This window comes from Miscanthus floridulus, chromosome 3 (genome assembly GCF_019320115.1).
Source record: "Miscanthus floridulus cultivar M001 chromosome 3, ASM1932011v1, whole genome shotgun sequence".
In the NCBI taxonomy this organism is placed as follows: domain Eukaryota; kingdom Viridiplantae; phylum Streptophyta; class Magnoliopsida; order Poales; family Poaceae; genus Miscanthus; species Miscanthus floridulus.
Window position 1 is genome coordinate 31135564 of NC_089582.1, and position 21433 is coordinate 31156996.

The 21433-nt window shown below is 45.6% G+C and overlaps 2 protein-coding genes across 2 annotated transcripts; both read right to left on the bottom strand.

Moving 5' to 3' along the window:
- Window positions 1-7194: 7194 nt before the first annotated feature.
- LOC136543450 (subtilisin-like protease SBT4.3) lies at window positions 7195-7716 on the bottom strand. Its single transcript, XM_066535893.1, has one exon. The coding sequence runs from the start codon at window positions 7714-7716 to the stop codon at window positions 7195-7197; it is 522 nt and encodes a 173-aa protein (XP_066391990.1).
- An 11526-nt stretch (window positions 7717-19242) lies between these two features.
- Window positions 19243-20467, bottom strand: LOC136543451 (receptor-like protein kinase FERONIA). The gene has a single exon (XM_066535894.1). The coding sequence runs from the start codon at window positions 20323-20325 to the stop codon at window positions 19243-19245; it is 1083 nt and encodes a 360-aa protein (XP_066391991.1). The 5' UTR covers window positions 20326-20467.
- Window positions 20468-21433: the final 966 nt, after the last annotated feature.

A 21433-nucleotide genomic window follows, 5' to 3' on the forward strand; every position in this document is an offset into this window, starting at 1 on the left:
CCGGGCATGCATCCAATTTCTCGTACTCTTTGCCACGGTAGAGGATGCAGTCATTAGAACATGCATGTATCTTTCTCGATTTCTAGCCCCATAGGACAGATAACTTGTTTTGCTTCGTAGGTAGTGGCAGGCAATTTCATTGTCCTTCAGGAAGCATCTTCTTTTAGATTTTTAGTAACTCTCCAAATCCCTTGTTAGATACACCATTCTTTGCCTCCATTGCAACAATTCTAGTGTGGTTCCCAACTTTTTTCTGCCCTGCATCACAAGTTGGGTACAGCAATTTTTGTGATCTTCTAGTATCCGCTCGAACTTGATCTTCTCCTTTTCACTTTCACATTCTCTTTGTGCGTCACGAATGACCTGACAAAGATCATCAGCAGGCTCATCTTCTGCGGCTACCTCTTCTTCAGCTTCTCCCATTGCAGTATCATTGAAGCACGCACCATCGGGAATAATATCATTGTCGTCCCATTGTTCTTCTTCACCTTCTTCCATTACAACGCCGGTTTCTCCGTGCTTCGTCCAACAAATATAGTTCGGCATGAAACCTGACTTGAACAAGTGTGAATGAAGAGTCCTTGAGCAAGGATATTCCACCGTATTATAACATATGGCACATGGGCAGCACATGAAACCGTCGCGTTTGTTTGCTTCGGCCGCACGTAACAAAGAATGCAACCGTAATGAACTCTTGGGAGCGGCGATCAGCATTGTACATCCAATACCAGCTCATCTGCATTACATGACATAAATACCATATTAAAACCTAGATCATAATTAATTATTTATACAACATGCGTGCCACCACAAAAGGTATAAAGTTATGAAAGCATCGCTACAATGTAGACAATCCCAACTACCACTAAAAGAACTAAAGCTAAAATACATTTTAGGAGCACAAGGATTTCGCGACCAATCTCAACTAAAACAGACAGATCCCCCGATTGTGCAACATCTTTAGGCTTCTTTGGCTGGATCACTGCCTCATTAGCCGCCGTATCTGCCTGTTGTGCAAGATATTTTTGCACGAGTTCAACATACTCTTCCTCCAGTAGAAGCCTGAACATCGTCCACTGCCATCCCACTGAAATTAAAACAAAAAATTAGAACTTTAATCACAACCATCATAAAAATAGGTATAAACTAAACATAATCATAAAATACGATAAAATACCATATTTTTGCACGAGTTCAATATACTCTTTCTCCCAGTAGAAGTCTACTTCTCGGTGCTGGCCATCCTCATCGTGCTCACCAACGTGCAGTACTTCTCGGCGCTGGCCATAGTATAGTAGCTTTCCCCTACATATTCTGTTGTGATTTTTGAGCGTGGAGGATGACAAGGCAAAAGCGGAGCGGAAATGCATCTTCTCCCTTTTCTTCCTGCAGTTCAATCAATTCAAAATCAAAACTTGAGCACTCCTTTCTGGTATGGGTATTGGGTAGGAAAGCAACCAAAGCCACCAAGCATCTCATCTGACAGCGCCTGAGCCTAATCTTCCTTCGATCATCGAAATAAACCTAGTAGTATTTGAAATTGATGTACGTACTGTTTCTATTTCGCGGGTGACGACTGTTCAGCCGCAGCAGCCGCTAGTTTATTCTTAGCAACTGACTTCATAAAAAAAATGCACGCAGACGCAGGGAATCAAGCTAGCAATATTTTCTATCTAACCAACAACAAAATTATTTGGAGAATAGAAAATTACATTCTGTGGAGTGTTTGGTAACTAGAGAACGATGAAAAATTACTTTGATCAATGGTGCACATGTACGGTGTTTTCCTTTCCCATCTTTCTCATGCTGCTGGGGGTTGTCTGAATAGTTTTTTTGTTAAAAAAATTATGTAGCTAGTTGGTGTGAGATGCATGGCTGCATGCCTGATACACTAGATAGGTGATATATCCTTTCCCGGAGGCATGTGGAAGTTCAGAACACAAATGAGATGTTGGAATTACCAGTTGCTACATAAATAGCACTTTGTTGATCAAATATAAGTCCATCTAAGTTTGTCCTGAGTCAAAACATTTTTTAGATTTGGCTCGCAATATTTATAAAATTTATTATCTTGAATGACTATTGTGGATGTGGTTGTCGGCCATCGTGCCGTTGTATTTGTTGCAGGTTTTGAAAACCTCCCCGTGCAGGGGAGGCGCAGCCGAAATTAGATTTGACACTACTACGTTCCTTTTATTGCAGGAGAGGCTATTGCAACATCCTTGACTCGTCACTTTGTAGGACAGCAAGGTGAGGCATACAAGACCCTTCTTTCCATATCATGTTCGTATATCACGTAACCTAGCTAGGGCGCCTCCCGTTCGAAAGAGATACGGTTGGAAATATGCTGATCTTTGCATATTTATAACCGTATCTGTTTCGAATTGTCCACATTTTTTGGACAGCCCGAGGATGTGTAGATGCGGTTAGTTTCCATGCTCTACTCCGATCCGTGATAGAGTTTCGGCAGCATCTCCCTGTTGTTCTCCGGATACATAATCTCCCTTCCAGGACGTGTATTTGGAGAACAGCGGGGAGGTGCTGCCGAAATTCTGTCTCGGATAGGAGTAGAGATGGAAACTAACCCCATCTATATATCCTCTGGTGGATTAGGACCTATCTTCACCTATTAGATAGTATATGAACGTGTAGATGCAACGTGATTTTTTTATATTACTCGCTGATATGCTAGAGGATGGATGACCGTGAGTGGATGTACACATGCCGCTTTAGTCAGAGTTCGTGGACAGAAGAATGGATTGACAAGACCGATACTTTCTTGGAACGGGCATTTGCAAGGGTTAAAGGAGCTAGTGTCACTTGATGTCCGTGCAACAAATGTGCAAACACACGTCGGCAAACCAAGCTGGTCATGGGTAAACATCTTTGCAAGAATGGATTTACGGCAGACTATACTAGGTGGATCTACCATGGTGAAGCCGATCGTGGGAGAGACGAGGTCGTCAGACAACACATCGAGGAATATGATGGGGATGCCGGGGTATGAGACATATTAAATGACTATCATGAAGCACACTTCGATGAAGGACGTAGGGAGGAGGAGCCAGAGGCTACCGCAAAGGCGTATTATGATAGGTTGTCTACGGCACAGCAACCCCTTCACAGGTATTCCAAGGTTTCTTAACTAGATGCCATTGCACGCCTAATGGCCGTGAAGTCCCCAGTTTAGCTTGAGTCGAGACGCCTTCGATGTTATGCTCACAGTTGTTGGCAGCCTGCTCCCGGATGGTCACATCTTGCCAAAGAGCATGTATGAGGCACAGAAAACTCCTTTGTGCACTTTAGATGCCATACGAGCAGATACATGCTTGTCCGAAGGGGTGCATCTTATTTAGGAAAGAGTATGCGGAAGAAAAGTACTGTGTGAAGTGCGAATCATATAGGTTCCTAGAGGTAGACTCTGGTGATGGTCAGAAGAGGTAGCTCGCAATCCCCGTGAAGATCCTATGGTAGCTTCCTTTCATACCGAGGATCCAACAGCTTTACATGACTCAGGAATCCACGAAACAGATGACATGGCACAAAAACGGACGTCGATACAATCCTGAGAAGATGGTACACCATCCGATGGTGAAGCCTGGACAAGGTTTGATGAGATTCATCGTGAGAAAGCTCTAGAGGCTCGTAATGTACATGTTGCGCTGGCAACAGTGGGTTCAATCCTTATGGAATGGAGACTGCCCCGTACACCTGTTGGCCCATGTTCGTTATCCCCCTCAATCTCCCCCCTGGCATCCTCTTTCAACGATAGAACATATTCTTGTCGTTGATAATTCCAGAACACCCGGGGAATAATATGAGTGTGTACATGGAGCCTCTGATTGATGATTTGGTCCGTGATGGGAGGAAGGGGTATGGACATATGACCGAGCTACAAAGACAAACTTCAAGATGCATGTTTGGTACCAGTACTCCCTGCATGACTTGCCGACATATGGGATTTTCTGCTGCTGGTGTGTTCACGGGAGGTTCCCATGCCCGGTATGCAAGGCTTCTCTGATGTTCATTTGGTTGACAAAGGGTGGCAAGTATTCTTCGTTCGACAAACATCGACAATTCCTCCCTCCTGACCATCCATTCAGACTAGACATCAAGAACTTTATGAAAGATGTCGTAGTTAAAGACCCTGCACCGTAGATGATGACAGGAGCCACGGTTCGTGCTCAGTTAGACGCTCTCGAGGTCAATAAACAAGAAGGTGGTTTTGTGGGATATGGCGAGCAATATGCATGGACTCAGAAGTCTTGCTTGTGGAACCTCCCCTCACTACGCTAGATTTGCACATCAGTGCCGGCCTCATCACTGCTGGATTTGTGAGAACCGGTAGTGATGTACCTTCACTGCTGGTTATGAGCTTAAAAATGAAAAAATGATTGGGGCTGGGCTAAAACTGGCAGTGAAGGACCACATCATTGCCGGTTTGTGGGTTGAATCGACAGTGTTTTGGCGGCCACTTATCACTGCCGGTTTAAGCCAAGAGCCGACAGTGATTGGGCTCTATCACTGTCGGTTCTAACCAAGAACCGACGGTGATAAGCCTACAACACAAAAAGGCTGCAGCCGTCCTCTCCTTCCTCCTCTCTTTCATCCCGAGAACAGAGGCGCGTGTTTAGACCCTTTCCTCCATTGTTGCGGCTGCTCTTCACCATGAAGCTAGTGCTTGGATTTTGAAGAATGGCTTAATCTTTTTGCTTTAAGGTTAGTAACAAACATCCACTCCTTTGATTTTGTTGCTTAATTAGCTTCGTTTTGATGGCTACATTGCTTGATTCTCATTCTAGTTCTTTCTCCATTCTAGAGAGCACTTTTTCAATTGGACATTTGTGCAAGGCTCAAATTGTGGTGAATCCATCATCCAAAAGGTTGGTGTCTATGAACACATTAAATTCCTAGCTAATTATTCCATGGTGGTCAAGATCATCATTGTTAGTATGTGATGCTATACTTAGTTCTTAGAAGTAGAGTAGAATATATAGTTGTTCTTCAATATTGTGCAATAATTATTTTTTACTATTATTTTCAATTTACAGGGTCGGGGCTACTGGTTAATTTATCAATATTTATACTAGGCCTTTGAGGATTAACTTGGAGGCTTCTTTTCTTAAAAACTAAATAATAGATCTATAGTAAGCCACTTTCTCCCGCCCACCATTACTACATGGGTGTGGACCCCACACCATGCATTGAAGTTGAAGACATGTATATAACTGACGCATGTTGCCACCAAAGAATCCCCACACATAGACCTTTCTCCTAGTGTATAGGGAGTGCACGGTCTTACTCCCTCCATTCTAAAATAGAATGAACCTTTAGTTGCTAAGTCAATCCATTCTATGTTTGATTGAATTTGTAAAAAGGATTATGAAATGTATTTTCATAATTTTCCATTTTTTTGTGGTAGATGTTACTACTCTTCTCTAAAACCTTAGTTAAACTTAGAAAAGGTTTGAGTTGCGATATTTAAAAGTCCTTTGTATTTGAGGACCGTGAGATCGAGAGTCTCGTAAAATTTGGTGGTTGATATATTTCAGATGCCTAAAATTTAAGGATATTTCAGGTGACTGGTGAGCGGTTGCAACATAAAACCCCATATCTAAAGCATCAAGAAACATCTGCAACATTAATGTGGGAGCTGAATATGCATCATGTTACACATTTTTCTGCAACATCGAAGGGCAATATCTACTACATTAATATGGGAGTTCCATATGTTTATGCTCGATCTTTTTGCCTACAACATCCAAAAGAAATATGTACAACATCGGACAACAACATATGCAACACAAAAGAAAAGTATCTTGCACATTGAATATGTTACCTGAAACAATCATATAGTAAGTTATAGGTGTGTAAAATTTACGCACCTGACATATAGTAAAAGAGAATTTCAATGTTATAGGTGTGTAAAATTTAATATTTTTTGCTAGACTGGTTGTGAGTTGTGACATAAAAAATAAACATTGGAAACACTAAAGAACAATGCAACATCAACGTGGGGGCTGCAATATGATGTTTCAAGCTCTATTCATGATTTTATCGCAAAAAAAAGTTCTATTCATGATTCTTGCTGAAGGACAAATCTGTATTATCAGAGAACAATGTTTACAACTAGAGGTTGCGTTCAAAAAAAGAGAGAAAGTTTAGCAAAGCGTCATGCGAAGTTTAGATATGTAATTCTTATATTAATTGAGCAATGAGAAAAATATAATCCTCATATGCCAACTTATCCAGAAAGTTGAATAGTTCACTTTCTCAACTAGAAGAACATCAAATCAGTGCCGGCCCTAAGGGGTGGGCAGGAGGTGCGATGGCCAAGGGCCCTCGCGGGATGGGGGCCCAAGCCTAAGTATATAATACTCCGTACCCTTTAGTTATAGTCCATTAGGATTTAAGATTAATGAGAAGATGTAGCGGCCCATCAACAAAAGGAGTCGTCGACCACTTTCTTTCCGGGAGGCAAGGAGCCGAACCGCCAACACGCGCACACGCGCACATAGCGATCGCGAGTCGCGACTTCCGGATTTCTGACGAGACGGGAGACTGCGAGAGACGCAGCGCTGATCACCAGTTCACCACGCGATCACCAGCGCAGATCACCGAGACAACCGATGCTCGAGTTCTAGTCTTCCAGAAGCCAGACGACAGCGGCGACCAGGCAGCTGAAGCAGGGCTCGACGAAGACAACGACATCTGATCTTGGTTATTGCCTTCTGCCCTTTTTGTGATTTGTGAATCTTGGTTCTGAATAAGTTCATATCCAAATTGTCTGGGCCCTAGGTTTTTTTTCCTTGTTCAATTTTGTCTAGTACTTTGTACTCATATAGTTATGTTTTTCTTGTAATTTAGGTCAGGTGTTAGAATTTTAGAATGTTACCTAAGAAACATTTGTTGAGAGAGGCCGTCGCGACAAGTTCGCCAGAGGGCCCTCGAAATCGTAGGATCGGCACTGCATCAAATTTATCACAGGTGTGCATCTTTTGATGACGCTTTCACATGATTTTTTCACTGCTTACTCATGAACAGCAGGAATTTGTAATCAAATTCCATGAAACAAGTAGAATTTATTCTCTTAAACCCTTAGACATCTCTGCCATTTGTTGGACAACTCCTTCACTGTCTAAACCTGTCATCTTCATCAATCATCAGAGTCTGTGTACACCACCACAGGGCTCCTCACTTGGTGCTCATTGTTAGACCACACGACGGCTGCCGAGATGACCTGGCCAGCCGCGGCACCACGCCAGACACCGTCACAGTAAACGAGGCCTTCGGCGTCTGCGTGTTGAACTCCAGCCTGCTCGGCGCCACGGGAACTGCGAGGTTATCCGCTGGATCGGTAAAAATTACCTTCATGTCATACACGGCGGCCACACCTGAAGCTCCGACGTTAGTGATGGTCCGTGGGATGACCAAGGTGAAGTTCTTCCAAGGATCCACTCGTGTAGCCATGCTCGGATAGTTGAGATCACCGGCGGAGACGGCCGCTGTCGATGTGGCGCCATTGGAGCAGGCTGTGGTGTTGGAGCCGATGATGAGCGCGAGCTGCATGGCGTTGTACCCCTGCGTGCACAGCATGGCGATGTAGTCGCCTTCTGACGCGTCATACACGAGCCCGGGATCACGTGCCTTGGTTGGGTTGAGCTGCCCGGAACCGTACTTGAGGTCGTTTGTTCCGGCATTGCCCGGCGTGTTCATCGGAGTGGCTGTAGTGATGAGAGCCGAAATGATCATCGCCGTAGACCAGTCGCGGTGGACGGACTTGACATAGGCTGCGGCACCGCGTGCTTGTGGGCACGACATGGATGTCACTACTACAAAAACGATTTGTAGCAACGCCTTCCTTTCTTTATAGGGGCGGCTCTATATTGAGCCGCCCATACAAATGGTTGCCAAATGAACCGTCCTTACAAATAGATTTGTAGGGGCGGCCGGTGTTATCAGCCGCCCCTACAAATGGCCCGATTTATAGGGGCGGCTCTATATCCAGCCGCCCCTACAAATCGGATTTATAGGGGCGGCTCAATATAGAAGGGCCTCTACAAATAGACGCCGAGTATTAAAAATTAAGCACTAAAATTCAAATTTTGGAAACGACCTCGGATGGAGAAACAACTAAAATGAAAGTTGTAGATCTCGAAAAGTTATGAAACTTTGTAGTTGACAATTTTTTGATTTAAAATCATCTTGTCAAGGAAAACTACGTTTGAATTTCTAAAAATTTAAAATTTGAATTTTTTAAACGACCTCGGATGGACAAACAGTAAAAATAAAAGTTGTAGATCTTGAAAAGTTATGAAACTTTGTAGTTGATAACTTTCTCATTTAAAATCATCTTATCATGAAAAACTACGTTCGAATTTCTTAAATTTGAAATTCAAATTTTATAAGTGACCTCGGATGGAGAAACTACCAAAATAAAAGTTGTAGATCTCGAAAAGTTATAAAACTTTGTTGTTGACAACTTTTTGATTTGAATTAGTTTAGGGTCTCAAATAATCAATATATGCTCAGTTTTGTATAATATGTGGGAAACCAAAATGAAATGTAGACACAAGTGATCGTGAGGTGCAGTGGTAGAAAAGTTTAAGCGTGTGGCTGCCGGTGGAGACCTCCTTGGATTAAAAAAAATTGCTATTTTTTGCCCATTTTTTCTTTTTTTTTTAAATTGATTTGTAGGGGCAGCTCAATATCCAGCCACCCCTACAAATCAGCGATTTGTAGCCACCCTTTCATAGGGGCGGCTGACAAAACCGCCCCTACAGAGGGTTACCAGCCGCCCCTAAAAAGATTTTCTACGTAGTGTGTGCCCGTGTTAATACTGTACTGGACCCTCCTTTGATCTTTGGGATCGTCCGATGGCGGCGACAGTGGAGACCAAACGGCTATGATGTCCACTCCCGGTGCAGATAGATCAGGCTGTAGATGGATCATGGATACCACATACCACATACTACTCTCGTGTTAGGAAATGAACAATATAGCATATAGACAGATCAAAGGTATGGGATATGTATTTTTGGTTTGCCGCGGACGTTCGCCTTCAACATCACCAGGGTCATCTCGCCTGATCTTATACCGCGATGCATGGCATACCGGGCATGCATCCAATTTCTCGTACTCTTTGCCATGGTAGAGGATGCAGTCATTAGGACATGCATGTATCTTCTCGATTTCTAGCCCCATAGGACAGACAACTTGTTTTGCTTCGTAGGTAGTGGCGGGCAATTCATTGTCCTTCAGAAGCATCTTCTTTTAGATTTTTAGTAACTCTCCAAATCCCTTGTCAGATACACCATTCTTTGCCTTCCATTGCAGCAATTCTAGTGTGGTTCCCAACTTTTTCTGCCCTGCATCACAAGTTGGGTACAGCAATTTCTTGTGATCTTCTCCTTTTCACTTTCACATTCTCTTTGTGCGTCACGAATGACCTGACAAAGATCATCAGCAGGCTCATCTTCTGCGGCTACCTCTTCTTCAGCTTCTCCCATTACAGTATCATTGAAGCACGCACCATCGGGAATAATATCATTGTCGTCCCATTGTTCTTCTTCACCTTCTTCCATTACAATGCCGGTTTTCTCCGTGCTTCGTCCAACAAATATAGTTTGGCATGAAACCCGACTCGAACAAGTGTGAATGAAGAGTCCTTGAGCAAGGATATTCCACCGTATTCTAACATATGGCACATTGGCAGCACATGAAACCGTCGCGTTTGTTTGCCTCGGCCGCACGTAACAAAGAATGCACGCCGTTAATGAACTCTTGGGAGCGGCGATCAGCATTGTACATCTAATACCGGCTCATCTGCATTACATGACATAAATACCATATTAAAACCTAGATCATAATTAATTATTTATACAACATGCGTGCCACCACAAAAGGTACAAAGTTATGAAAGCATCGCTACAATGTAGACAATCCCAACTACCACTAAAAGAACTAAAGCTAAAATACATTTCAGGAGCACAAGGATTTCGCGACCAATCTCAACTAAAACAGACAGATCCCCCGATTGTGCAACATCTTTGGGCTTCTTTGGCTGGATCACTGCCTCATTAGCCGCCGTATCTGCCTGTTGTGCAAGATATTTTTGCACGAGTTCAACATACTCTTCCTCCCAGTAGAAGCCTGAACATCGTCCACTGCTATCCCACTGAAATTAAAACAAAAAATTAGAACTTTAATCACAACCATCATGAAAATAGGTATAAACTAACCATAATAATAAAATACGATAAAATAACTCACATTGCGATCCGGACACTTGTAGAAGATACGACCCTTGTTGGGACCCTCCTTCTTCACTCGGTACTCCATCACAATCTTCGTCTCATCACGACACTTGCCGCATGGAATGAGAGGGAGGCCCGGCATAAGTCGCTTTGGAAACCCATGAGAGGCCAAGGAACCGGAAGCAGTTGTCATCTACTCTCTATACTCATTTTTTAATACACTGTAATTTTCTTATTTTATAAATAAATAAAATTAACAAACTATAAAATTATCTATATGTCTAAACAATGAAGTGTGCTATGCATGCTAGAAATAAAAAATGAATACTAATTTTAAATACCTACTTTAACCTTTCTTCATCCAAATATGCAAACTATAAGTTATTTTGAGCTCAAATTGTTTACAAATAAAAAAAACACCATAAAAACAATATATATATAGTGAACAATATGAGATAAGCCAATGATGAAAAATGAGAGTATGAGATTGGTAACCTTTACAACTGAAGAATCGACGGAGGAATCGAAGAAATCGACGGAGGAATCAAATAATGGATGGAGAAACAATGGAGGGAGGAAGCAAGAACACTAGTGCAGCGAGCTTCAAAATGTGCTGAGCTCGGGCTCGGGGAGGAAGAAGGAGACGGCCGGGATATAAAGGGGACCTTTAGTCCCGGTTGGTGGCTCCAACCGGGACTAAAGGTAACTTTCCAACCCCCGGCGCAGCCACGGCCCGGGAGTAGACCTTTACTCCCGGTTGGAGCCACCAACCGGGAGTAAAAGTCTACCTTTAGTCCCGGTTGGTGGTTACAACCGAGACTAAAGGTCCCTGCCACCTCTGTCTAGCGCAGTAGCCGTTGGGCTGGGACCTTTAGTCCCGGTTGGAGCCACCAACCGGGACTAAAGGTCTCTCTAGTCCCGAGCGCAAAAAATGCCGGGACTAGAGCCCATTTTGGCCGAGGATCAAAGATCTGTTCTGTACTAGTGTGTAGTGATGAGAGCTGACATGATCATCGCCGGAGACCAGTCGCGGTGGACAGATTTGACATAGGCTGCGGCGCCGCTTGCATGTGGGCACGCCATGGATGTGCCAGTGGACCCTCCTTTGATCATTGGGATCGTCCGACGGCGGTGACAGTAGAGACCAAGGCTATGATGTCCACTCCCGGTGCAGATAGATTATGTCGATCTGTTAAATTAATTATTCATGCATTACTCCAAAAGACTATGAGCTGATTGAATGACCTTGAGGATATCAGGAGTGACAATGTTTGGGCCAGGAGAAGAGAATGAGGCGGACATTGGAGCTTGTCCGTCGTGACAGGTACCCACTGGGTTGATGAAAATCAGACCAAATATTTAACGCCAGGCATTTTTTTTTTTCGAGAACGTGCATAGCAGTTCATCAGCGAATTAATAAGCAATGGTCAATAGTGAAGTACTCACCTAGTGCTGTTGGCATAGGCCATGATCTCATCGAACTGGTTCTCAGATACCACAAGCGTGGGTAATGGATAGATGAAGGCGGCATCTGGTGCTGCGCCAGCAGCAATGGCTCCTGCTGCACCGGCCAACAGCCGACCAGCTGATATATTGGTTCGAAAGCCACCCTCGAGCGGGCAGAGGAGGATCTTCCCTTTGTATGAATCTCCAACGAGATAATATGGATCACAAGAACTGCAGTTCGAAAGAAGCAAAACCGTTAATGCTAGACAACAAGAGTCTATATATCCATTAATATAATGAAATTCCTTGTATGTCCTCGTATTAATTAATTACCCATTGATGGGGATTGCGATTGTCACATTGTTAACCGGAGGAAAGGTGTTTATGGATGATGCCTGCGTGAAAAGTATACCAGAGCCATGTAGTCAGGGTTAATTTCGAATGTTATCAGAGACGACGTTTCTGTCGTTCGAGCACCCATGCACCACAATGGTCTTGCCGTTCCCCAGCACGACCCTGTCGACGAACCGGCGGTCGATGCTGCTGGCGGCGACGGACAGCATTCACGGCGCGACTTTGCAGACGCGGCCGCCGCTGAGCCCGGAGTTGCCGGCCGATGCGGAAGTGACCACGCCGCGCCTCATGGCGTGGAACGAGCCGATGGCCTGCGCGCTGTTGAAGTATTTGACGGGGAACCTGTACCCGATGGAGATGGAGATGACGTCGACTACGTCGGCGATGGCGTCGTCGAACGCCGCCAGCATGTCCGTCTCCCGGCAGGACCCCCCGTCCCAGCACACCTTGTAGATGGCGAGCCTGGCGCCTGGAACCGCTCCGCGGGCCACACCGGCAGCCAGCCAGCCGAAGCTGGCGTTGCCCACGGCCCGGCCGGCCGCGGTGGATGCCGTGTGGCTCCCGTGGCCCAGCTCGTCCACCGGCGACAAGTCAGTGGTCCCCCCATGCATAATAATGATACAACCGAGCGCCGATAACTTGGCTGCACGACATCACATGTGCTTCATCAGTAGGTGTTAAGGTCGCACTAAATCATGGTTTTCTCTGCTAATATAAAGAAAATGACATCTTCCATTCCATACTTGTTGCATGTGAAGTTTTGACACAGGCGCCCTTCCACCTGCTAGGCAGCGGGTCAAAGCCCTCGTCGGAGAATGACGGGGAGTCCAGCCATATGCCAGTGTCGAGTATACCGATGATGATGTCTCCTTCCAAGGCCAGCTCTTCTTGCGGTGGTTGAGGCATGCCCAAAAAGTCCCACGATCTTGTGGTTTGGAGCTCGTGGGTTTTGCTTGGGAAGACTGACACGACTCCCTCCATGTCTGAATTGTAAAGCCAACAAGTCAAGAATTGAGTAATTGAGATCATCCATTTCTAGAGTTCATAGAGCTAAGGCATTTGGCTTGAAAAATTAGGAGCGAATCAGTTATTCAGGATCTAGAGCTGCGTGGAGCTCTACCAAACACCCCCATATGATCTTTGCCTCCTATATATATAGATGTAGCAGGGCACTAGTACTATTAAATGTTCACCATTAGACACTATAACTTTTTCGTGTTTGCCTTGTTGGCCCGTCGTGTTGACTTCTCGGCCAAGGCATGACCTTACTACCTCCTAGTTGTGTCGTGTCAGCATAACAAACACGGTAGCCCAATGGGCCCGTGCTAGCCTAGCTATTATAGGACTCATGCGTCGTTGCTGCATGCTTTGTGCCACCACCGTCGTTGTCGTCGTGCCATGCATGCCATCATTGCTCCCAAGTCGTTTCTACCTGTACCGCGCCCGCCTCCGTTGAGAGAGGCCGGGAGCGGTGGCCGGTGACCTAGGGTGGGAGGGAGCTACCGAGCTGGGCGGATGGAGGTGGGGTGGTCATGGAGGCGGAGAGCGGATGGGGTGGTAGCAGTAGTAGAGCATGGTGAATCATGGTGGGTTGTTGTCCCGGCCATCAGTGGAGGGTGGTGATTCATATCTCTATCTCTATCTCTACCCCTATAATACACCACTTCAAATTATCCTACAGCCACCAAACAAATCCCACATCTACCGTCACAACCAAAACTACGTCCACCCCACAAAACGTACACAGATAAAGATCACATTAAAAACATGCGCACCGGATTAACTCTCACCTATTCTCTCTCCCTACTCAACCACATCCGACGGTCCTGCTTGTTTGGATGTGCCTTGCCCCAGCGACCGCCCACGCAACCAGCACAAAAGACGAAAAATAGTGACGCGCGACCGCGGCACCCGTCCCATCCCACGCCCGCAACTCCCCCTCTCCGCTCCGCCCCGCCGCCCCACGCAGCCACGTGCGACTCCCCCTCTCCCCTCTCCCTGCCCTACCGCGTCGAGCGACTCCCTCCTCCTGCCCCATCACAGCGGCGGCGGCCTGGCGCACAGGCGGCGCCCCCTCCTCCCCTTCCTCTCTCTCTCTCACCCTCTCTCTCCTAACCTGGCGGCCGGGCTCGACCGAGCAGGGCAACGACGTAGTGCTGGTGCGACCGGCCGTCGGCCGTGGCCGGCCCTCCGCGCGGCGGCGCACTCCTCCGCCTCCACATCGCCCGCTCCACCCCCCGCGCAGCATAAAAAGAATCATCAACGCTCCTCGGGGGAGAGAGCACGCATGCGCCCAGGATGCGCCCCACCGCCGCCCGCGAGTCCAGGCGTGAGGCAAGCAGGCAGGATCCGTGCGCGCCTGCCGGGATCTCACGCGCCGCCAACTCTGTGATGATGGTTGAGACGAGGCGGATCGCCGCAGCGAAGCGACCGGGGGCAGGGGACGAAGAGGAAAAGGGCGCCCGCGGAGAACGCGGCGGGGGGTCTAGGAGCGGGTGACGATGTCGCGTCGTAGCAGCCTCCGAAGCGCGCCAAGGTTCTGATCTCCCTACATCCCCGTGCATGTGGCTCCTTCAGGTCTGTGGTTTTGATCTGATTTTTGTTGTTATTACGGTCTTGCTGGTGGTAAGGTTGGGTGCGCGGAGGCGGATACCGCAAAGCCGTCGGTGGCGGCGGCAACCAGCGCCGTTGCGGATCCACTGCCCGACACGATTGGGCTGCAGGCGGTGACGGGTGCCATGGACAAGCTGGAGGCCCTCTTGAGGTAATCGGGTTGATTTTTCACCAGTGCCTTCAATTGGGTTGATTTTTCACCAGTGCCTTTCTCGGTGGAGCAAAGGGAGTCCAGTGAAGAACCCGTTGTATCAAAAACCTCTGTGGCCCAAGGTCAGTATCCATGATTTGAAACGAAGATCTTTTGTGAGAAATACATGTTGGCGTTGATTGCATGTTGTATTTGGCATATTCAGGTGACGGTGATGGAGTCGTGCCTCAGTAAAGAGGTGTGGAGAACTTCGAGAAGCTGGTTGAAGAAAATTTCTACTTAATCACTGAGGTAAGCGGAGCGGCCAGATTAGTCCAACAGTGCTAATTTCTTTCCAAGTGAATATGAAACTTCAGCTGGCTTGCTTGTTTAGCTTTCCCCTTCTATTTTGCCCCTCTTTTCCTAACCAGAACTTGTTATTACTTTCTCCAAACAGCTAGGTGAACAAGGACGAGTACCTGTACTTCTGTTGAAACTTTTTTAGTTGATGAGTTTGCTTTTGAAGGCGTATGCCTCCAAGTGTTACATTTGTGTTGCTATCATGGTGAAAGGGCCAGCAATGAGACCACTCATATGGATGTAACCTATTTATCATGGACCTAATGACCCATCTTACATCATATAGTGCCCCCAATAAAATTGAGCAGGAATATATTCATTTATTTTTCTTGGCTTGACCCTGCTACTTTTACTTTTAAACTCAGGCACTGAAATCAGCTTGGCGGGGTGGGGATACGATGCCTTTTATTTTTGACACGGAACTATGTTTGAATGCAGTTCTTAAAGCTGTAACCGCTGTAGGGTAGAATGGTATATGCATCTATTTTTTCTTATATCAATAACCGTCTTGGGTTTCTCATGATTATGTTGATTCAGTTTCAAATTGATTTCTCAGGATAACAAAAAGAACGAGATTGAGAAGGGTGGCACTTTCTACAATATCTTGTGGAATTGATGAAAATATAAGGTTACTTCCCAAGTTTCCACTATGTCAAATTGAGATGAGCGTGCCCTGTACCCATTGATCCACGTTTTTAAGTTCATTGTATTACTGCTCTGTAGGCCATCTATAAAAACATAGAGCTTTCTAACTGCCATATTGTTCATTCAGAAATTGATTTTAAAAGGTAAGCATTTTTCTCTCGCAGGCTTTGCAGAGAACATCACTACAGAGCAAGGGAAGACGCTGAAAGATGCTTAGGGCGACGTGTTCCATGGTCTAGGTTAGTTCCGAGGTTATTGAAAGCACACACTTGGTTTTCTTATTTGGTTTGACATCAGGAGTAATTATCTTAATGCACACATTTGGTTTTTCAATTCCGTGCTTGCTTTAATTCTTACAAGAAAAGTTTCTTCTGACAGTATAATTAGAAGAGTGAAATCAGTAAAGATAAATAAGTTAACATTTCAAGGTGTGAAGTTATGTGGTCTTTGCAAGGTAAAATATAGGCTATGGTACAATGGCAGTCAGTCTCATAGTTGTGCAATTAATTATGCAATGTCTTGGTCAAAGGGAAGATCGTAACCGATCAGAAGTTCAATGTCTCTACAAGCTTGTCGTACAATCTAATATCCTATTGAATTATTACTCTGTATGTTATCCTACTAATTATCCTTCTTTCCTTTTTATTCTTTGGAATGCAGAATTAACAACAAAAGGCTAAGGTCTCAGTGTGTGACTTCAAATACATTCTTTACTATGTGTTTAGATCATATAATGATTTATGTGATAGACTTTCTTTACTGTGTAGTCAGTCATACACTGATTTATGTGATAGACTGATAACGAAGTAAGTTGATAGTACAATAGTTAGTCGGCTTAGTTCTGCTCTTATGAAGTAATCTTCATAAAATGTCATATAACTCATGGCCATTTTATTTTTTAGAGAGACAGAAACCAAATAAATTGAGTACTGTGAAGTGCACTGTTAACTTCATCAAGCCAGTATGGATAGGAAAAAATCTTTGTGCTCGTCTGCCTACAATTAAGAAAGACTACCATTGAAACTCGTGTATATAGTCATGTCAGAAATCCAGCTTCATTATCAACATATTTAGATAAACCATATATATATAGTTGTTTGGTTGTTTTTAAATGAAGCCGTAGCGTTAGCACGGGCACTGTACTAGTTTTATATATATCTAGAGTTAAGGAGGGATCAGAGACCGGTCCATTGGTTGTGCCGTTCTCGTGCTAGCACTACGGGCCAGGTGGCTGGCAGAAGCACCATACTATGCATCAGGCCAGGCCAACACTTGCTCTTTCCGTCGGGCCATGCTAGGCTAGGTCTGGGCTTTAGGACCATGCCTAGCTCTACTAGATGGACCCAACCTATTTGGGCATGTCCTCATCGTGCTTTTTTCCATTCAAAATGGTATGTCTCATCGTGTTCTTGCACATGTACATCCCTAAGCTTAAGTCTCACTACCGGAATCGCAAGCTTTGCCGAGTGCCAAGAACTTTGCCGAGTTTTTTATATCGGGCACTCGGCAAAGGATGTCTTTGCCGAGTGCCCAAACTTGAACACTCGACAAAGACACGACCCTCGGCAAAGCTCCTCTTTGCCGAGTGCTCAGATGTAACACTCGGCAAAGACGTCCTCTTTGCCGAGTGCTCAGAGGTAACACTCGGCAAAGACTATCTTTGCCGAGTGTCAACGTCTCACACTCGGCAAATTTTGGCCCGCCGTTAAACCAGCCTGCCGCCGCCAGCTCTTTGCCGAGTGTACAAAGGTAACACTCGGCAAAGAGGCTCTTTGCCGAGTGTCAAAAGCAGACACTCGGCAAAGTATAATTTTTTTTGGCTCCTGCACTTCAAAATTTTTCACCTCTCCACACACCACATGTGGTACTCCATGCTTAAGTTTGGTGTATTTTTGAATTTATTTGCTATATTTAACTAATTAATTGCATTTCAAGCAATTTTTTGAATTAAGTTAAATTTGAACTGCAAGTGATTCAAATATTTGGAAAAAATGAGTATAAAATTGATATTCATGTTATTCAACCCAGTTTGAGGCCTTACCTATAAGATTATAAGGGGTTTCGAACATCTTATTTCGGAAACACGACCCCGAGCGTGTGGTTGAATGGTTTTTAAATTCTATAAAAACCAAAGGAAGTCCGAAAATCATGAAATTTGATAAGATGTCATGATATCATATGTGGAGGCTGTGGTAAAAATTTAAGAAGGTGTCGCATAAGTTGTCACGTACATTGCTTACAAACCGAAACATCTCCGAAGAAGTTTCATGATTGTTGAGTATGGTCTGGTAAGATTTGGAGTGAAAGTAACGGTCGAGTTATGGTTTGACTCCGAAACTTTTTGTATAGCCAATAGACATCAAAGATCATGTCGTGTTAAATTTTAGTGATTTTTTGGATCCATTTGATAATTATTAATTTGTAATTGCAATTATATAAATGGAATTTGAGCTATAACTACATGAAATCATGGTCTATTTTTCGCTGAAGCATCAAATTTGCATTGTTGAGTGAATTTGACAAGGTATTTTCAAAGTGTATTGGAACAAATTTGGAAAAAAAACAGGTAAAGGAAAAGGGAAAGGAAATAGAAAAGTTTTTTTTAAAAATATCTTTGCCGAGTGTCCTAGGGTTAGCACTCGGCAAAGTATAGTATTTGCCGAGTGCCTGATAGACTTAACTCTCGGCAAAGATTTTTAATGGTTTTTTTAAAAAAATCCCGGCTTTGCCGAGTGTCAGATCGCGGACACTCGGCAAAGGCCTCAACGAGGACTTAACTGGCACCGCCGACACTCACGCACGCACGCACGCACACTCCCGTCCCCTCGCTCCCTCACCGCCGCTGCCAACGCCGCCCCCCCGCCCTGCCCGTCATCCTCGCGCCGCCGCGCCTTCTCCCGCGCTGCCCCCGTCACCGCCCCGAAGCCACCCCGCCTACAAAGGAGTGTGGTTCATCCCCTGCGCCGTCTCTCGCTTCCACCGGCAAAGTTTGGTCCACCGGCCGCCCCCGTCACCGCCCCGCACGCCACCCCGCCCGCAACGCCACGCCTGCGCGCCGCCCCGCACGCGCCCGCCCGCCCACGCCGGCCGCTCCCGCCGGCGGCCCGCCGCCTGGACTCGTCTCGGCCGCACCCGGCGCCCGTCCCCGCGCGCCGACGATGCAGGCTCCCGCGGCTGCCCCCCGGCGTCCCGCACCCGGCGCCCTCCCCCGCGCGCCGACGACGCAGGCTTCGGCGCCCGGCCACCTGCGCAGTACCTAGGTAATCTACATCTCTAGCTACCACATCTACATCTTCCGGAGACTTTCCATCTCTAGCTACCACATCTTTGGTCATGCCTGAAACAACAGATCAGCCGCCATGTAACCACTGGGAAAGAAAAATAAATCAGCAATTTATTCATATAGTCATACAAAAGTAAATGGCAAATTTAGTCAACTCAGCTTCCAACTTGAACATCCATTTCCTGTTGTGCTGTCTGGTTGTTGATGTAGATGAAGAATGACCTCTGATTCACCTTTGTTATCGGATACTGGATCTCACAGAAATGGAACCTTAGGAGGTAGTAGAACCCAGCATCAACGGGAAAAATCCATGTAAGATTGTAGTTCAGGTTAACCTGGGCAATTGGCCCCATAGAGCGAGCAGATGCATAGACATTAACTGGTGCAGCATAGTTTGGTACACTGGGTGTATACGTGATTGTAAGATTCTTGTCTTTCCCAAAAGTCACACCATAACCAGAAGCATATATGTAAGCACTGTCATCTCCCCATGAACGGTAGAAGTCAACATCTTCTTGTGGTGGGATGGCCTGGCCTCCAACATTAAGCCGGTACATTGTTTGGAACCCTGTTCCAGCAAGAATAGGGAATGGATCCGGGTTTCCCCCATTGGCTAGTGTTGGTATTGGTGTTGTGAAGAGGTCAGGTGTGGGCACGATTTCGATCCCGTTGATGAATGCGTGAGAGCCATTGTGGTGTGTGGATGGGGAGAAAGTGAGGTTTAGACTGCCTTCAGTAACGTTTATGAAGTATTCACGAACAAAGAAGGCAACACTAACTGGAGTAACTGCCGCAGCAGTTTGGGAGGCATTGAAGTCATATAAAAGGGTCAGATTGCCGGCTGTGACACCAAAGTAAGCATCTGCAGCAGCATGGTTGCCATAGTAATTGGTAGGATAGAAGTAGAGACGCACGAACATGCAGCCAGAACTAACAGGAAAGGAATAGGTGTAGTTTGAGGTGAAGATGCGAGCAGTCATGTAAGGCGTAGGGGATGGTAGTGAAGGGTCCTGAGATGAGGCAGTGGCTGCAATTCCTTTCAGTGAAGGCGCGAACTTGGAATTGGTGTCGCTGTCCCAACTCCGGCCATCAGCATCTGTGCTCGGTGGGCTTGGTGCTCCACAATCCAAGCGTATCTGGCCAGAGCCGATGGTATTGTTGTCAGCCGCCATGGCAAGTGCCAAGATCCATACCAGTGTGAGGCATCTGAGGATAGCTGACAAGGTTGGGTGTGCCATTTGGTTGTTGGTGTCTCACAAGGCTCTCTTTCTTTACAACAGTTTAGCTATAAGATAAGATAGGTGGCTCTAGGAACATCTCCAGCTAGCAGAACATTGGTCCTTTCTCTTTGGGGTTTTGGGCAAGAAAGAATCTGGCAAATTGCAGGGTGGTCGGGAGAGCAGTTTTGGTTCACTGAAAAGGCATATGCAGATCCTGCCATAAGAATAGAGAAGAAATCCAACTTCAGTAGTTCCTTTGAGAGAAAAGGATTAGTGAATGTCGATAAGATGGACAGCGATGAACTGACTCAAGGTGGATATGTAAAGTCTGACACCTGTGTTGCTTAGGAAAGGAGAAATTACTTACTTCCTTTTCTATGTGTTCATCTTCTAGGATTCTCTGCCTGCATCTGTGCAGCGTGTCATTGCACTGAGACTATTTTAGCTGCTTTACCTACACATCACTGAGACATTGAGTTGAATATCATGAAGTGCCGATGAAATAAGTAACAAATCTTAAATATGGATTTATTTATAGTGCCCACTAAAATGAGCTCCTTCTCCAAGTTTCTTTGCTTCTGAGAAATTATCAGTGGCACTTCTTATCTCAGATAAAGTAAAGTGTGTAAACATCGTTCCTATCTCCACAGCAACCAGTCTTGTCCATTCCTCTAGCTCATTTCTGATTTTTTAGTCTAGTTTTGCAGTGCAAATAGCATCACAGCAAGTTTTACAGTAGGATTTCAATTAAGCCCGTATGTTCTTTTTTTTGCAGAGAAGAGCCCGTTGGAGCCGAGCCGGAGTACCTCGGCGACCCCGATCGTATTCCTCGCCACTGCCACCCAAGGTATAACCCCTCTTTCCGTATCAATTTCGTAGATCACATAACCAAGTTAGGTGTCTCCCGTTCGAAAGGGATACGGTTGGAAGTATGCAGATCTTTGCATATCTATAACCGTATGTGTTTCGAATTGTCCACATTTTTTGGACAGCCCGAGGATGCGTAGATGGGGTTAGTTTTCATGGTCTACTCCGATCCGAGACAGTTTCGGCATCATCTCCCTGTTTTTCTCCGGATACACAATCTCCTTGCCGGGACGTGTATTTGGAGAAGAGCGGGGAGGTG